We start from the raw sequence: 18,603 nt of genomic DNA, 5'->3' as shown, positions 1-18,603 counted from the left end.
CTAGGACCCAGAGCTAAAGGAATGCTAGGAGAATGCCTACTGAGCTAGGGCCCTTGTGGTGTCAGTCTCAGCTGCAATGGCTAGTCCCCTGGGGAGGGGGCAAAAACCCCCCAAAACAATTAGGAAGTTAGCCCCCTCACCCACTCCAGGTTTGAGCCTGAAGACCCAGTGCCCAGGGCAGATGCCATGCAGTAAGATTTTCAGAGGTGGCAGCTGTCATGTTCAGAGGCTGGCGGAGCAGCACAGCAAGAAGTCAAGGAGCTACAGGGAAGCTGCCAGGTGGGAGTATGGATTGGGAGTCAAATGCAATCTGACCATCATGCTCTGAGGGGGAGGTCTTGCTTGGACCCCTGGCCAAGAGGAGGCACTTGTGGTATGGGGGCAGTAGGCTTGTGGCTGGGGAACAGGGCATAACAAAGGGCAAAAGGCTGGGGGAGAAGCAGAGCCCTGTGAGAGGAGCAGTGACAGGCATCTCCAGCGATGGGCACCTTTTGGTCACTCTACAGCCTTCTCTCTTGTTTTTAATAGTCTTGACATTCCACTATTCAAATTATCCTTTCTTCTACCATGTTGCTGTCTGTTAGCCATACCTGGTAATGTCTCACTTCTATTTTACAGCCCTGCAGCCCGTTTTTAGCTCCAGCTACAAACCTTACTCAGGCATAGAAATGACTGATAGTGAACTAATAGGAGGCAGTGTCAAGAAAACTAATTTATTTTACAAATCTGAGTGAAATGTACAGTTAGCTGTAATGACTACAAGATGAATGACACATATCTTTTGACTGTTTTTGTTGTGTTTTTTTAACATAATATATAGACTACCAAATTAATGCAGATTCCAATAGTTGTTTTTTGCTTTGATCTTAAACTGAATAATATAGTGCTAAACCCCTGCCATATCAGTAATACTTTTAACTTCTCTGTAACTGTACTGCTCCTTTACATATAGAGCTACAGGACCTTTCTGTAGGGAGACTGCCACAAACCTCCAGAAAGGCAGGGCTTGTTTAGGGATTCATAAGGTGTCATAGATAGATATTTTCCCAAACTAGATTTACTAATGTAGTATATCATTTTTTCTGTTTTCATGAATGATGATTTGAAGTATAATTATAATTTCATCATCGTGGGTTTGATTTGCACTAGGCAATAAGGTGTTTGTTAGATTAAGCATCCCACTCCTCACAGTACTCTTCATACATCTGAGAAGTAATCTCAGAGAATTGCCATTTGGGATGGCTATGCAGATAGTAAACCAAGGAAGAGGCAGTGTATTTGTGAGCTGAGGCAGATCCACAAAAAACTGGAATTTACATTTCAAAGTGGGAAGCCTTTGGCACAGCAGACAACTGGACAGAGTCTAATCCTCACTCCATAAGAGAACAAGTCAGAGACCATCTCTCTCTCTCTCTCTCTCTCTCTCTCTCTCTCAAATAATTGATAGCTAGGGATATTGGGTTAGCAATTTATACATCTGAAAGGATGTACATATTTTTAGATCTAATTATAATTTAGAAACATCTGGGCTGACAACTAGGTGTATATTGGGGGAGGGGGAGGAAGTTATTTACATAATATACACATGCTCCCTGAGAACTGAATTGAAACATGTAGATGACTAGATAAGGTCACATATTTGAGGGGTAGGTAACTGAGAGAAATTAGTTGTTTAAGGCTCTATAGGCTTTGTGTGATTTTTAGTTCCTCAGCTGGTAGAAGCTGGGTGGTGCAAGCTGAGAATTGACTCAAAATTGTCTTAACAGAGGAAGTAGCTGGAAACAGATCTCTGGTCAGAGGTAGAAGCAACATTTTAGTGGGAGTACAAGGTGAGATAATAATTTAGTTTTTTATGGTTATTTATTCATGTTGTTGTTTCAATGTATGGTTACTATTTATGTGATTTTTCTTGCTTATATGTAATGTAAGTTTTTGCTGTGTCTAATCCCTTATGGATTGCGTGTGGTAAGTGTGATTTCAGAACAAGTAACAAGTACAGGCTAGTGTCTTCTCCAGAGGCGGAGACCCGTAACAAACTGGCTTGGGTGCTATCCTCAAGTTAGCAAGATCTCTGCTACAGCTGGCAAGGCTGGGACTGAGACAGGTAGAGCTGAGGCTTAGTGGACTAAGAAGTCAGCCTAGAAGCAAATCTCAGCTTGTTCGCAGTGGTTAAGCAGCAGAATAGAGGAGAGAGACCTGGAGCTGAAGGGCATCCTGGTAATTACATCACCTGCACCATGGTGGGTACACAGAGATTTACAAAAACGTGCAACTCTTGATTCAAAGTCTAAAGGAGACAAGAGCAAGGTGCGGGAAAGATGATAGAAGCTCACATGCTTGTGCTGTAAGCCAGCTATGTTACTGAGCAAGAGGTCACACTGCGATGCTGACATTTACTGCTGATGGACTGACATCACCCTGCTTGCCAGATAATACTGCAGTTTGAGGCATACAGTACTTTGAAGACACAAACCCCTTCCTACATCTGAACTAATCTGGAGTGGTATGGAAGAGATAGTAGCAGAAGCAATGAATACTGATTCCTACTGAGCAGAGCTCTTCAACTTTCACGAACTCACTGGTAACAACACTGAGCAAGCACCACACTGGAGGCACTATAATACTCTGCTCTCCCTGTCGCCTTGAGTTTTCACTTCTTGATTTCCTGTGGCCAAGGTCACTTGCTGAAGGGTCAAGTAGGGAACATAGTGTTTGTGAGCTATGGGTGGTGGATGACTGCCTCACATACTAAAACACCCTTTCCATCTTGCTTCTGCTCATACAAACACCCGAGCAACATCCTGAAGTATGAAGAAGGGCCACAAGCTACCAGGGCCCTTTCTTCTATGGAAATGTGGATTGAAAATTTTACCCATCATATCTCTCCCTGCCAGAAGATCATGAAGACTTGGACCTAGCAGCAGGTTGATAAAGAATGCTCCTACTCCATTTCTTTCAGAAGTCCTCCCCATCCAGGTTGACCCCTTTCTTTTTTCCACCCCCTTCCCTGCTGTACAAGGGGAAAAAGAGTTCAGGGCTCAGTGAAGATACACATATCAGTCTGGCGCTTGTGGCCCCAGCTCCTTAGATCTATATGATCAGAGACAGCGCAGCCATCATTTCTTAAAGGAAGGCTCGAATCTCTCTGGTGGCTATGACTAGAACACAACCCTGACTGTGAAACCAGGCTTATGCAGCAACAGGTATTTTTTTGCAGCCTAGTTCTGTTGGCTAGTAAAGTGAAAAAAAGCATGAAATTATTCTGGGAAAATACACACTGTAAACAGTGTTGGACAACAAGAGAAAGCTTCTGCCTTTGGTAGGTTATTGCTGTGTCAGCAGAAACATTTATTATCTCCACCTGGTGGCTCTACTCACATCAGTAGACCAGTGTCCGAGTGAGTGACAGAGGCTCTTCTAGTAAACAAGCTCCGTCCAAAACAATGACAGCTGTAAAGAGCCTGAAACACAAGCTCCAAGGTACATAAGCTGCCACATTCATCACCTTGAGGTGTTAACATCAACCCTCCTCATTCCCACATCTCACCCAACACCACCCTAAGAGGGTTAGGAGAAGGCAGCAAGCCCAGCCCACCACTGTAGAAACACCTTCAGGTCCTTATCCTTGGAGGTGAAGAGGAGTCAGATATACCAACCAGTCCCATTGAGAGAACTAGCTGGCCCATTCCCACTTCTGCTATTCCCGAAGAGAGGGCATCCCTGACACCAACCCTTGACTCTTTTGGATGGGGAGGAACTTGCTTTTCCCCAGAACTCCAAATAGAGGTATTTGGCTTCAGGGGTCCCCTGTCATGGCATGACTTTGGTTTTTATAGCCTTAGAACATCTGAGCTAGGTACAGAAGTTATACATAAACTGGTTTAAGTGATCAGAAACTGGTTTAAACTTGTAACAGAACAGAACCTTGGTAAACATTAACCAGTTTCAAAATGGCTGAAACTGGTTTAAAATAAACCTTGAATATAGTATTAGATTTAACTGATTTGGGCCAAACCAGTTTATGGAACTTGTCCCAGACCCCTTCCTGGTTCAAATCAAATTACAGTCCCTCAATATCCCAGCATGCTTCGCAGCCCTAGGCTGGGCTGTGCCATCTGCTCCAGAAAAAAAAGGGCTGGTCCCACCCCGCTGCTCCCTAGCTGGGAGGGCCAGCTAGGTGAGCAATTATTTCTGGTGGAGGGCCACTTACTGAGTTTTGGCATGGGTAGCCCTGCCCCTTGATAGGTGCCCTGCCCCTAGTTGCCACCTCGGGACCAGAAGTCCCAACCTCCTTACCCCCAAATTTGCCACCAGAAGTCCCTTCCCTTGCCCCCAGAAATACTCCTTTCAGCAAGGGGTTTTGCCATCTCAGAACCAGAAAAATACCAAATTATATTCTAAAAATCAAATATCTACAACATTCATTAATTTGCTTTCAAAAAATATTTTTGTCCTGATTTACATGCGTTTGTGTAGTGTACGCAGAGGTGATTCCACAATAGCTTAAAACGAAGTCTTACTCTTGTATACTAGGGGGAGGCATGTGTGTGTGTAGTTTTTGTGGGGAGGTGGATAGCTGTGGGGTGAGGGAGCATGTGGGTGTGTATGCAGGGGAGGGTGGCTGGGGTGTGTGAGGGGGCGGGGGTCTGTGGGTACATGTGTATGGCGGGGTGTGTGTGTGGGACTCGCCCTATGATCTCTCTCTCTTTCCCTCATTGCTCTCTCTTCCCCCTTCCCCCACCCCCTCCTCCTGCTCCTGGGGTACTGTGCTCCAGCAGTCCAGAAACGCAACCCAGAGCCTCATGGTGCTGAAGCAGGCGTGCAAGGAAGCAGTGAAAGCTGTGGCAGGCAGAGGCTTCTGGTTGGGGAAGACAGGCCTGGCCTGGCCTGGCTTGGTCTTTTCTCCTGAGTCCTACTGGCTTCCCCTGGGTCCTACTGCCCTTGTCTCCTGTCATTTTTGACAGGCAGCCAGGAGCAGATAAAAAGTTTATTTAAGTGCTCCACAGGCTGGATAGAATGGCCTGGTAGGCTGGATCTGGCCCATGGGCTGTATTTTACCCACCCCTACCCTAGCTGGAGCAGTGAGGGCTGGGTGACAAGGGTGTATAGGGGGGCATGCCTGGCTGGGGATGCAGCCACTGGGGGGGTGGGGACGGGGATGGGATGAGACTGCACCCCCCAGCAAACCCCGGCTGGGGTCTAGGGCCAGGGTGGGGGGTTAAAACACCCCTTCCCTTGCTCAAACTTACTGCTGGCTGCAACTGGACTACAAATCCCAGAGGCACATGGGAGGAGGAAGAAGTGATGAGCAACTCTGCAGAGTCCTGCTGCTGTAAATCTGGACTGAGAATCCCAGAGACCTTGGGCAGCAGGAAGAAGTGAACACAGTCAGAGCGCCGTGCTGTAGTGCCCCCTGGCCTTCAGCCTGAGCCACTGTAGGCATGTGGCTGTATTTCCTGAATCAAAGGTAAATGTCTGTTCATTTATGTTTCAATTTCATCTGCGCAGCTTAAACTAACCTGAAAAGACTGAATCGATTCAGCCTTGCGCTTTTTGACCATCTGTACCTAGCTCTGGAGCATAGAGAAAGAGAGGGCTTATAAACACAGGGCATGTCTACACGAGACACTATGTCACTGTAGCAAAGAGCAACAGTGATGTAGCTCATTGCTACAGCATCTGTGGGCACAAGCTATGATGCCAATGCTACTCCGCAATAGAGTCGGAAATGAATTGTGTGCCGCCAGAACTGCACAGTAACAGCAGAGTGGGAGAAGGACTATTTGCTAAATCAAGTACTAAGTGACTGCACAGTAACAACTGTGCAGTTGGGGACACATGTAGCCCACAGTCTCAAGTCCCACAGATAGTGTACCTAAATCCTCTCTCAAATTCTAAAGTGCTTCCCCTGTTTATGAGCATCTACATCCTGCTCTGCTCCCATACAGACACAGACAGATGGATGGACAGACCAACTGACCCAGAATTTTTTTTGGCAAGTATCATTTCCCCCCCTTTTATTATACAAAATATTTTACAGTTAAAATTTTCCCAAACAAAATCATATACAGATATTTATAATTGACAAGATCAGTTACAGAGTGGGAGGACTATTTGCACAAAAAGAAACAAATTTTTCCTTAATCATCTGTCATTAAATCTTGACCTGCCAGTACAGCCTGGTATCAGCCAGGGTGATTTCACGTCTAGCCAGCATATCCCTAGATATGCAGCCTAGAGTTCTCCTCTCCCCACTGTGGTTTCAGAGCCTCCCTCACCATCTCAGCAAGAGCAAAGCCCAATATGACACACTAAACAGGATACCGGGATCAATACTGAGCACCTGGAAAAGGAGGGGAAGGGGGTAGGGGAATCCATAAATTTCCTAAAGTGACATTTCCTCCATGTACACATCCTGGAGTCAAAACTCTTGTTTTCTCAGCTGAGAAAAATCGGGGTTATTAGTCCACACAGCAGGCAGAATTGCAGCAAGCCATAGCAGCGCACAATGACCCAGTGCCACTAGCAGGCAGTCTGCCTGAAAGGATTATCACAACAGGGTCTCATGTGAGCAGCTGGTGCCAGTGGGGATTTATTAGAAGGTAGTGCTGCAAGCTTTGTGTCACAGGGTCTCTTTTAAGAGGTGAATACAGAATAAAGGTCCTAATTCCCAAGCCAGGGACAGATACACATGGGAAGATGGTGCCACATGAGCTGCTCACTGATGCTTAGGTCATAAGATGCAAGATGGGAAAAAGTTATACTCTGCTGTAGGACATCCTACAAAAATGGCAGCCAATAATTTGCCCCAGCAGAGCAAAGGGAAGATATGAAGAGGAAATATGCATGAGCCTTAATCAATTTTTCCCTCCCAAGGAATATCACTGCTGGACTGGGCCCATCCTGCATTCACAGGGGAGCCCATCCCCGAGTCACTGCTGGAGGCCAAAGGCCTGGAGCAGGGTGGGGAGGTCCCGGGCATCGGCTGCCCCATACAGGTCACTTTGGCCCAGCATGGAGAGGGCCATGCGGAGGGTGCTCCAGATGTTGTCGGACATGGCACCCTGCTGGCCCCGTGGGCCCCGGCTCTTTTGCTGCATGTGCAAGGCCTCCAGGAAGTGCTCCACTGCCTCCCTGCCAGGTGAGAGAGAAGATACATACACACACCTTCAGCTGGGGTAGATGTCACATCCCCGGGCAAACAGAATTCACCAGGTCTTGTCTCCAGACTGCCCAATGATCATCCATCACATTGCTCAACATTAGACCCTTCACAACAGATGTAGCCAATACCCACGCTGTAACAGTGCATCTTAACAGCCCCAGGCTAAATCCCAAGCAGAGTACAGGAAGTTACCCCTGCAGATCCTGTCTATAGGGAGAGGCTGAGGTTTGAAGCTGTTGCCTGCTTCTGATGCTGGCAAGCCAGGTCAGATGGCACTTGGCTTCTAGGGCAGAATATGTCAACAGAACTGCTCTGCTCTCCTTCCCCTTTTGCCAAAGCTGAGGAGAATCCTGCTCCCAAAGGCACCACCTGGCAGCATTACTGTGGCTTCCCCAGTGACCTCACTCTGCTACCCAAATCCACCAATAGGCTCCAGTGGGTGCTCGAGTTATAGTGGACCTGGCTACCTCATCCCCCAATTCCCTACCCACTCTCATTGCCACTCACCGATGGGCCCCCAGGTTGATGCAGCTAATGCCCAGGTTGTAGCGGGAGCGGATGTAGCCCGGCTGCAGCTCCAGTGCCCGGCGATAGGCAGCCACAGCCTCTTCACTCCTATTTCCATTGGCCAGGGTGGCACCCAGCTTGTTCCACAAAAGGTGATCCTGGAAGAGGCAGCAGGAAGCAAGCAATGAAGTCATCCATTCATCTCCCTTTGCCCAGTAATCCTGTCCTTTCCCAATGCCACCACCCCTTTCCCTTTCACCCCAAACCACTCTCTCTCCCTTGAATTGCCCATCACTCCCATCTCACCCACCACTTCAGGTTAGTTTGTTCTTCACACCAGAAGCCTTCCTACTCAGGGCCCCAGCCTCCACCCCACCTTCCCCCAGCATACACCAATCATGCCACCCACAACAGCCTCAGCTCTACTTTGCTCCCTTACATTGGGGCGTGCACTTAATGCTGCACTGAAGCAGTCCACAGCCTTCTCATACTCGCCACTCAGGTTGAAGAGGACACCCAGGCCACACTGCACATCAGGATCCACTGCTGATGGGTTAAGGTGTACAGCTGCCAGAAACAGCTCCTTCACCTCCATGAAAAGTGAGCTGAGGTCAGAGAACAAAGGAGGTCACATGCTGAAGAGTGCATGCCGTTCCCTCCATACCCTCTTTCTCAAGGGTGACCCGTCTCTGAGCCCAGCTATAAGGCCTATTAAAGTACTGGGACCAGCAAAGAAATATCCCTTTCCTCCCTCAGACTCACTCAGTCAGCAATGAGCCCAGGATACGTCTGGAGTGCCCCAAACCTGTCCCCAAGCTGCTCCCATCGGAGTCCTTTCCCACCAGGTGAGCATAGGTAGGGCTATGGCGCAACCAATCACGCAAGGTCTCGCATGCCTGCTTTTGCAGGGACTCATTTGTGAAGCTAACAGCCAAGGCCATGAGTGCTGTGAGGTTCCCAGGCTGCAGCTCCAGGCACCTTCAGGACAAAGAAGTAGAGGAGGAAAGAGCACGGTATTAATGTATGTGAAAATATGGACGGAATAACTTGCTGACCTTTTAACAGCTCTTCTCCAAAAGTCTTTGGAGCTTAAAAAGCTGAACGGTGAGTGCATCTATACATGTTATTATGCTATTAATTAAAATTAGTAGTAGTTTTAGTGCTATTAGTAAAATATTGCACAATAGGCCTTCCCCAGGAGCATGTCTACACATGCTCCCTGTGGGGAGCAGATTTGCTCCCATCTTGCTCAGCCCTGCATTCAGCAGCCAGGAGGCACTCCAGATCTCCTGCCCCCAGGTGTTAGCCCAGGGGATGGCAAAGGGCATGGGGCCAGTTCTCATGAGGCCAGGAAAGCTCTGCTGGCTGCAGCAGCAACTGTCTCCTGGACCTGTGCACACTGGGAGGGGACCTCATGGCACCAAGCCAGGAGACAGCTGCATTTGCAGCAGCTGGAGCTCTCCTGGTGCTGTGCCCATTGGGACACACAGTTACCAGAAAGCCCCCTGCTAGATGGGGCTTCCCTTCCCAGCAGGGGGTTCACTGGGAGATGTCCTGGATATGGGGCAACTGCCAGCAAGCCTCCTGCCAGACGAGAGGGCATGAGGCTTGCTGACAACTGCCTTGCTTGGTGTGGAGCTGGTTGCTCTGGGGAACAGGTGGGGGCTGAATTCCCAGCCCTAGCTTTCTCTCCAGAGCTCCCAGCCAGGAGCTGAGCAGTGCCAGGACCAGAGACAGACAGCTATCTGTCCCATGGGGCCCACTGCTGCCTAGGCTAACCGGGAACAAATTTGCTTCCAGCTGTCATCTACAAATGCAGTTCTGCACAGTACCTACTGTAGTAGCCTAATTGACTATACAGTAAATGCCCCATATGTGTAGACGGTGACACTTCATTGCACAGTAAATTAGTCTACTGCACAGCAAAGTGTTTCACGTAGACACGCCCAGAAAGTCTCACTTCCAGGTGGGTGAGAAAGCAGCATTTTACAGTAGCCAATAGAGCACTGGGATTTTATCCTTCCAAGTCTCTACTGGGTACATGATAAAGCACCAAAAACTTTGTTTTTTGAGTACAGCAATCATAAGATGCATTACAGGTGTCCAGCTAACCAGCCATCTTCACAAGTTACTCACCGTCTGAGGGCACTGATGGCTAAGAGCTCCTGTTCATTCTCTGCTTGGGTTGTTCCCAGGTACTGCCAAGCCTGATAAAGACAGACATGTAACTTCCTACCTATTCCTCAAGATGTCGGGGAGTCCTAATATCCTGAACTTCTCGGGACTGGGTGTATCCCTACATTCTTCCTCACAGATAAACTGATCTCAGAAGTGATTCAGTCTGATTACAATGATTAGCATGTCAGGGAGGGTGGAGCTGTGAGGGACAGAGTAACCACTAGGTAATAAACCAGTCTTTCTCTAACCATCTTTGAGGTACATTTCTGCCAATCTGATGCAAATAGCTCAGGCTTCCCACCTTCCCAGAAATTATTCTCAGGTTCACATTTATTCAGCTCATACACACCAGACAACTGAACTACCGACACCATTCAACAGCACCCAGCTTTGACACTAAAACGGGTGTCATCCACATACTAATTCAATCTGATATTGCTTCCCCTGGGAAGTGAAACAGGCTCCAAGAGGTAGGATACCTGGGGCAGGCCTGTTCTCTCTGTTCCACTCACCTCCATGTGGTCAGGTTTCTGTTGCACTGCAGCCTCAAAGAGCAGGACAGCATTGGGGAGGTCACCCTCCTCCAGGCGCTTCAACCCCTCTTCAAATGCCTGTGGGTGATCCCTCATGGGATTGTCTTCCTCAAACTGGTATCCCTGCCAAGGAGAACAAATACGGAGTTAACACTGCACAGAGAAAACAGGTGCATCAGGGATTTATGTTCAGCTGATACATGCCATACAGGATGTCTACAGATCAGCACTTCTGTAAGTCCCCCATTCTCCTGTCCCACCCAACAGTATCAATGGTCTGAGACACTGTACTGGCCCCCTCAACCTGTATGTGGAGCAGCTAGTGCTGCTGTGCAAGCAAAAAGCCAGCTCAGAGCAGAAGTGGGTGCAGCAATTTATTGTCCAGCTCCTTCCTTCCCCAGCCAGACTCAGTTCAGAGACCTTTCAGTTCTGAAATCCCTCAGGACTGGGAGAGGAGTGTCAGTTGCAGGGTGTGTGGTAAGTGTGAGCACACACTATCCTACTTCAGGGACCTGCACCAATTGGCAAGTGCAGAAAGGGATGGTATGTGCTGCAAGAAGCACTAGCATTAACTAGTATTGGGCAAGAACTGGCTTGCATTTCCAGAAATAGGAGAAGCACCAATGGCAGGCAGGGTTTCAGCAAGTACAGACGGCTGGCTTTTTTTTTTTTAATCTGACCTTTGGTCAAGGCTACTGACAGACAGAGGCTAGCAGTAGCAGGCCTCCTCACAACATTTGTACCTGAAGAAGAGATGGGCAATAGAATGCATGGCCTACTCCATGAAGTCCAGTGAAGGGAGATCAACAACATCATAATGCTGGGGCCCATAGCCTCTGTTGCTCATTACCTTGTCATAGGAGGAGGCGGTGAGGTCCTCATAGTCTGAGAGCCAGGGATGAGCTTCTGCATCTCGCTTGGCCATCTCCTCCCACTCTGCCTGGAGCTTGTCCCAGAAATCAACGTCTGACTGTAGAAAAGAAGAGGAGGATGCAAATGTTAAAGAGCACCATTCTGCTAAGCAACCTTCACATATTCCCCACATCGCCTCTCTAAAGATCCCAGTCCCTCAACTCTTCCTGACATGCATATAAGGGCTCAAAACTGAACAAGCCCTTTAATGCTTTCTTAGTGCCCTGACCACTCCCCTCCAGCTTTACCTCAACAGCACTCTTGGCCTGCTCAAATTCTGTATCAAGAGCTGACATGCTCCCAGACCCTGTGAACTGATCCACCCAGGCATCAGAAGCCCCCTGGAGAAGAAATAAAACATAACTTTGAAATTGCAAAAATGAAAAGGAATGCATCTCTGCCAGCAGCAAAAGGTGCTCAAAGACCTTTCCTGTCTTACCGCCAGAAAGTACTAAGTGTGCATGGTCAGTGTAAGGGACCAGACTTCCCAAATTATCCCATATACCCAAACACTACCATGAGGAAGTCCCCAGATCATTCCCTGCTCCTAGCTAGGTACTGCTCTGGAGAACCTCATGCTCATGAAGACCCACCCCCAAGCCTGAGCATTAGTAGGACACTACTGATGAAGTCAACCTTGCTATTGACCCTAGCTCTTCAGCTGGGCATGGCTACAAGGAATTTTGCACCCCTGTAAGCATCTGGATCTAGAGTCCTACCTGCTGCTGTATAAACTCAGCTGCCCACTGCTCTGCCTGATCCTGGTCTCTGGGGGTCAGAGTCACCTGATTAGCTTGGATCGACACCCTCCCGTCTCCGATCTGGCGGACAAACTTTAGGAACTGCGGCAAAAAATGAAATAAGGGTGGGCACTTGGGAGAAGCCTTAACCAACAATTCCCCCATCCACACATACCCCTCTCCACTAGGCAAAATGTGTGTTCCCCAAATCCAACAGAACCTGCAAGGAGGGGAAAGAGGCCCACTTCAAGAAGGTTGTCAGGAAGGGGGCAGTCCTGCAATCTCATCAAACGTCTCTCTCCAGGACTCAAAGAAAAGAGGAAAGGAGATACCAGATGGCAGAGGCTTCTCATCCCCATCCCTCAGCTGTCCCCACCATTACAGACATTTTTGTGGAGCTGCAGGACGCTTCTCACCTCAGAATTGTTGAGTTTGGGATCATCCACTTTAGAAAGGAAATCAATGGCAGTTTTCTTAAGATCATCTTCAGGCTGATACTCCTCATACCTGTGTCCAGAGAGAGGAACAGTCTTATATGAGACTTAGCAGTGGCAGGCTCAAAGTTTATTCACACAATCAGACATTTTAAGGGACTCCAATGCTGCCCTAATGGTGGAGAATTTCAGATTTGCTTTTGGCCCCAAACTATTCACTATATCTATCAGTGTGGAAGGAAAAAATATTGCTAGTTAATTACGCAGATGACACCAAAAGTGGTATCATTATTTCTCTCAAAGGATAAGTCAGTCATATCAACATGGATTGCTTGGTGGGTGTGTCACATTCAAACACCATGTTTCACAAGTGCCAAAAGCAAGTTCACACATCTGGGAATAAAGAACATTAGTCACAGATACCAAGTTAGGGGCAATACAGTGTGGTGAAAAACAGAAACCCTGAAAAAGGGTGTAGGGTGATAGCTGACACACAACTCAAGGTGAGCTCCCAGGAGTGGTGTTTAACTAACAGCTCTAATGTGATCATTCAATGTGTAAATGGCAGACTATCAAGTAGAAGTAGGGAAGTGATGTTACTTCCACTAATGACATTTGTAGAGTCACTACAGTATTAGTATATCTGGTTCTAGCATCCATACTTCATTAAAGTTACTGAAAAAACATGTTTCAGGCAACAGCCACAAGAATAACTTGAGATCTAGAAAACCTGCCTTGCAGAGATTAATATAGCTCAATCATCTCTTTTAGAGAAAAGTGAAGAGGTGACTTGATCACGACCAATAAGTACCTACACACAGGAAGAAGATTTCTAATAGAAAAGAGCTCTTTAATCAAGCAAAGAGTACAACAAACTCCACTAGCTGAAGCTAAAAGGACTTGAAATTTGAAACAAAGTCAGACTTGAAACTAGATGAGATTTATCCCTCCCCACCACCAACAAGTGAAGTAACCGCCGGAACAAAACCAGATAACTTTAAGTGATATCTGCCAGCTCAGTCAGGAGTTATTAGGCTTGATGTTGAAACCGCTGAGTACCTTGTCTAGAAGGACAGACTGGATGATCACAACAATCCCCTCCTTTGGGCTTTAATATATAAGGAAGCTGGAACTCCAATTGAATTTTAAGGTAATTGAAGCTGCCAGTCTTGGGTAGGAAGACACTCTGTGTCTCATCTTTCTTTAACCATACAGTTGAACTATTTATTCTGGGTAAAGTAGTTAAGACTCAGAAGTACAGAGACTATGGTGGATTTTTGACCCCTATCCATACCTCACTCATCCTAGACAATAAAAGTAGATATGCTAGGGAAGAACAGAAACTCACCATTTATCTGCTAGTGACTGGTCTTCCGATTCCCCCAGCCACAACTTCTCCTCTGACTGCTCCAGATATTCTTCTGCCCACTTGGCAGGAGACTCAGACAGAGGGTCTACACAACAGATTGAAGGGTGAGGGAAGAATGGGAAAAATAAGGTAAGACACACAAAGCACACACAAACCACTACTCATAAAAATTTCACAGAAATTGGATTTTTTCCAATTTCCACACAGTAAACAATATGGTCCAGGGAGTTTCATTAAGTGGTGGTATTTTCTGATTAATTCCATTTGTTTGTTTATTTTGAAATAAAATATATCATTAGGATTGACCAGCTACCAGATGGACGCCAACCCCTTTACTATTTTTAAACCTGTTTTTGTATTTGCAAGAGTCTTGTCCCACAAGGGGTACAGCAGCAGAGTGGGCTGCTATGTAGGTCAGGGAAATTAGAAATGCACTGCAGATCTCTCACTTTTTAACAGAATCTCTCCAAAAGTTTCAGAATTGTTAACTATGTAGGATACCTATGTCCCAAAGGAATATTTAGGAATAAAGTCACCTAACACTGAGAAGCAGCCAACTCTGGGGGAGGGCATAACAGTTCTTGAGCCGTCTCTCAACAGTCCATGATGGAGGGGATCTGGTTGATGAGAGGGAGGCTAAAGGAAGGAGTTCACATTCTATTCCCAGTCATTCTACAAGCAGCAAGACCTTCACATCAGTTCCATGGCTGAGGCAGCAGGCAGACAGAACCCTTCTAGCTGGGAACAAGACGTTCTCTCATTCCAGGCATAGAAACAATACAATACATTTCTTTTGAAGTGGGAAAAGCAGATCCTCCCGCTAACCCCTCCCTTGATCACAGAAGCTGATGACAGATTTGGCTGAGACATTCAAATTTGTCTTAGGGCAGGACCAAGTTGCATCTTCTAAATAGGCGGCATTGAAGAGCTATGTGTACTCAAAGAGAGGTAGGGCTAGGCACTTCCTATGCCTGAAAGTTGTACTGGATTAGTTTAAATAATTTTAAAACCAATCAATTTAAACTGATATAAACTCAAACACACTTCTGGCATGTGAGCAGTTTACTTCACTTTAAGCTTAAGCCTGTTCCTAGAATCATAGAAACTGAGGGTTGGAAGGGACCTCCAGAGGTCATCCAGTCCAACCCTGTGCTCAGAGCAGGACCATCCTAGACTATCCTCCAACCAGCCAAGGCTTTGTCTAGCTGAGTCTTAAAACCTCCAAGGATGGAGATTCCACAGCCTCTCTGGGTAACAGGATCCAAGGCTTTACTACCCTTCTTGTGAGAAAAGCCTCGAAGCCTAGGGTTAGACTGGATCTCAAGAACCATCTAGTCCAGCCAGTGGAGATGCAGAATTCACTGTTTCAAAGCCATTCCAGACAAATACCTATCCAGCCACTAAATCTTCTGTGAAAGATCACACGCCCTTTCTAGACAAGTGTGTTCCATAGCTCCAACAACAGTTATAAAACTTATAGCTTTTCTCAAGACTTGATCTGCATCTGCTTTGCTGTAGTTTAAACCCATTGTCAAATGTTCTGCCCTCTGTGGCAAGGGAGAAGTGTTCAGACTAGGCATACCAACTTCCTCCAACTTTTCCTCGCACCGATTGCTTTTTTCATCTTTACTGCTCACCTCTGGACCCTCTCCAGATTTTTCTTAACATCTTTCCCATAATATGTTACTTTGAAACTGGGCACAGTACCGCAGCTCAGACCTATCTAGCCACAAACAGAGGAGTCCTGCATACACTGCTTTTGTGAATTCCACCCCAAAACTGTATTTGTTTTTTTTTTTTCTTTTTTAACAACATTACATTGCCAATTCAGGCTGAGCTTGTGATCCACTAGTAACTCCTTCAGCCCTCTCTCAGCAGTGCTCCTGCCAATACGGTTATCCCCCAAGGGCTGGTTCAACTGGGGAACTGGGAGGTCCTCTTTAGCATGAGCCCAGAACAAAGGTCAAATTCACACCTCTGAGTCCACAGCAAGATACCATAACTGTTCTGCCACTCTGACCCCAAGAATTAAGTATTCATTTGTCAGGGACTTGAACCTGGATTTCCAATATTCTACAACTCCCCTGACAGCTGGATTGCAGTCAGTCTCTCAACTGACCAGCTTCTGTTTAAGTAAACTAAAATAAAACACTTGCACCAGAATAAGAAAGTGGCCACAAAGCAATTTAACCCAATTTAGCAAAACAAGTTCAATTTCCTGCTTTAGGTTACACCAGCACAACTTTCCCATACAGGTGAGGTGCAATGCAGAAGCAGCCTGCTCCAAATACTGACTGTGTCTTATGGGTGGGCTCATCTCACATTCAAAGGACATCATCATTGTGGGCTCACGGCAGAGGCACGCTACTGACCAACACCTTAACTCAGCTTCTCAAAAATGTGCCCTCACCTGTCACCTCTGAAATGAACTCCTGTGACCAGTCGGCCTCGTTGTAATCTGGGGACCCATCCGCCGTAGCATCTGAGGCAGCCAGGAATTCCTGGGCCCAGTTCTCAGACAGAGCCAGGGCTGCCACACCTGGAGCTAGGGTAGAGAGAAAGGAAGGAGGGAAGGTTAAGTGATGAGACCCATGTGTCCTATCCCCTGCTGGTGACTGGAGAAGACCTGGCTTCCTAATCCTCAGGCACCTTCTGCCCACATCTTCTCTCTGCTCCTATTAGGATATACCACTAGAGACCCAGAAAAGGCCCTGACATGCCTGACCCTTTCTTAGTCTCCCTCACCTCGCTGTGGGGCTTGGCGAAAACTTGACTGCTCAATCTCTTGCATCTCAGCCAGCAGATCATCCATCTTAAAGGTCTGGGGGACACGGGAGAGCAAGGGAGCACTTTGCTCCTGGAGGAATTCTGTAACCAGCTGCAAAAGAGAATTAGAGAACGCATGCGTATGGGGATGGGAGGACAAACAGCTAAGGCTCTTGGATGAGGGAAGAAAGAAGGCAGAACGTGGGTGGGAGGTGGGGGACAAGAAGGACAGAACGAAAGGGATCAGAGAGAACATGGCTGCAAGAAAGGTGCTGGGCAGTGACACATGGCTACACTTACCTCATCTTCAGATGCCACTCCCAGAGGCTTGGACACCTACAGAAACAAGGGGGCAAGCAATTACTGCAGAGCATCGCCCTCTGCTGCCATCCCTTCTCCTCCCACCATCACCACCAGCACCAGACTAACCAGCGCCCACCCCACTTTCAACCCAACCCAACAAGCACCTCCCCTCTGTGTGATGAACGAAGCCACTCCCAGCACAGCCCACCTCCCTTGGACACCCCTTGTGGAGAGATGTCCTAGCCGACATGATGGCAACTTCCTGCTTTCCAGGACCCCCCCAGGGCGTTGGGAACAGATGCCCCTGCACCACCAGCCCAACACATCCCACAGTAGGGTGAGGGCCCAGGGCCACCCACCTGCACCCTGCAGCCCTACACCCGGGGCGGGGGGGTGGGGGCAGCCACCCTGTCGCAGCGCCTCCATCCTGTACCCGCGCCGCCCTGTCAGGCGACAGCCCCCGCCTCGCCCCACTGCCCTGCACTCACGGCGTCGGCGGGGCGCGCGGGGGGCCAGGCGGCGGGGCCTGGCAGCCCCTCCTGCCGCAGGGCCTTGTCCTGGGTGAAGTGCCCAGCCAGCTGCATGAGCGGGTTGGAGCCCCCGCACTCCGACTCCACCAGCTCCCGCATCGCCATCGTGGCCGGGGGGCGCCGCGCCGCCCGCGCCGGGGCACACACGAGAGCGGGAGCACGGCGGGGAGGGGGAGGGGCAGCCCGCACCCCCCGGCCCAGGCCCGGCACGGCCCGCGGGCGGCACAAGGCCCCTCCGAACGCGGCGGCACCCGGGCTCCGCCGGGCTCACAGCAGGGACAGGGCGGCGGGGGCGGGGCCACGCCTTAAAGGGCCAGGCGGCCCCGCGCGCGGGCCTAGGCGCAGGCGTTCGGGCGCTCTGACGTCGGTCTCGCGAGCTGCCGCGGCGGGGAACCCCGGGGCCGGGGGCAGGGGCAGGGGCAGGGGTAGGGGTGGGAGGCTCCTCCCGCGCCAGCACCGCGGAGAGCAGCAGGAGGCTCTGTGGACAGTCATACAAACATCACCTCGGGCCGGGGGCGGACTGCAGCAGCAGCCTCTCAACCCGCGGGGCGCTCGCATGAACGCGGAAAGGCTCCGGACAGACTTGAAAACAGGATCCTCTTTTAAATGTGAAGCCAGGTTTTTCCCTGGCAGGCTAGCAGGGTGGGGCTGCTTGGGGGGCCTCCTGTCCCACACCCTGGGGTCGGGAGTGAGGGGCCGTGGGAGGGGAATGGCCGTCGGTGTTTACAAATGGGTCCTGCTGCTAAAAATTGAGTACCACTGCCGTGGTGACCCCTGGAGGTGCCTTCCCCCCCAGCCGTGCTTCTCCATGACGCCACCCAGCTGGGCAAAAGAGTCCAAAGATCCTGTGCCCTTAATCCTGCAGTCCTTACACACACATCAGACAGGGAGGGTTGGAAGGGACCTCAGGAGTTCATCTAAGCCAACCCTCTGCTCAAGGCAGGATTAACCCTGACTAAAATCTCCCAGCCAAGTCTCTGTCCAACCTGCTCTTGAAACAGTGACACTATAATAATAAAAGGGAAAAAAAAAGAGCCAAACCCCAAATCTTAAGAAAGAATTAGAGATTCCCTCTCCTGGGAAGGGGAGACACCAAGCCATATGTTATCAATGTTTGCCATGTTATTTCATGCAGGACTGGAAGACATGGAAGGCATGATGAGGAG

General features: G+C 48.8%; 1 protein-coding gene across 4 annotated transcripts; it reads right to left on the bottom strand.

Annotated features, from left to right (window-relative positions):
* Positions 1 to 692: 692 nt before the first annotated feature.
* PEX5 (peroxisomal biogenesis factor 5) lies at positions 693 to 17,774 on the bottom strand. 4 transcript variants are annotated; one of them, XM_090055637.1, is made up of 15 exons: positions 17,396 to 17,774; positions 16,905 to 16,940; positions 16,584 to 16,716; positions 16,249 to 16,383; positions 13,818 to 13,923; positions 12,452 to 12,542; positions 12,015 to 12,137; positions 11,544 to 11,636; positions 11,234 to 11,353; positions 10,363 to 10,506; positions 9,809 to 9,879; positions 8,435 to 8,650; positions 8,112 to 8,277; positions 7,673 to 7,830; positions 693 to 7,134 (listed from the first exon to the last, which is right to left on the bottom strand). In XM_090055637.1, the coding sequence occupies exons 1-15, from the start codon at positions 17,540 to 17,542 to the stop codon at positions 6,933 to 6,935; spliced, it is 1,941 nt and encodes a 646-aa protein (XP_089911763.1). In that variant the 5' UTR covers positions 17,543 to 17,774; the 3' UTR covers positions 693 to 6,932. The 4 variants fall into 4 exon arrangements, with proteins under 4 accessions (XP_089911763.1, XP_089911782.1, XP_089911772.1 ...); XM_090055656.1 differs by lacking the exon at positions 12,015 to 12,137; XM_090055646.1 differs by lacking the exon at positions 11,544 to 11,636 and having other exon boundaries at positions 17,396 to 17,773.
* Positions 17,775 to 18,603: the final 829 nt, after the last annotated feature.

This window comes from Crocodylus siamensis, chromosome 1, assembly GCF_052110815.1.
Source record: "Crocodylus siamensis isolate JL-2025a chromosome 1, ASM5211081v1, whole genome shotgun sequence".
In the NCBI taxonomy this organism is placed as follows: domain Eukaryota; kingdom Metazoa; phylum Chordata; order Crocodylia; family Crocodylidae; genus Crocodylus; species Crocodylus siamensis.
The sequence above is the reverse complement of the archived record's forward strand: the minus strand, read 5'-3'. Positions and strand labels throughout refer to the sequence as shown.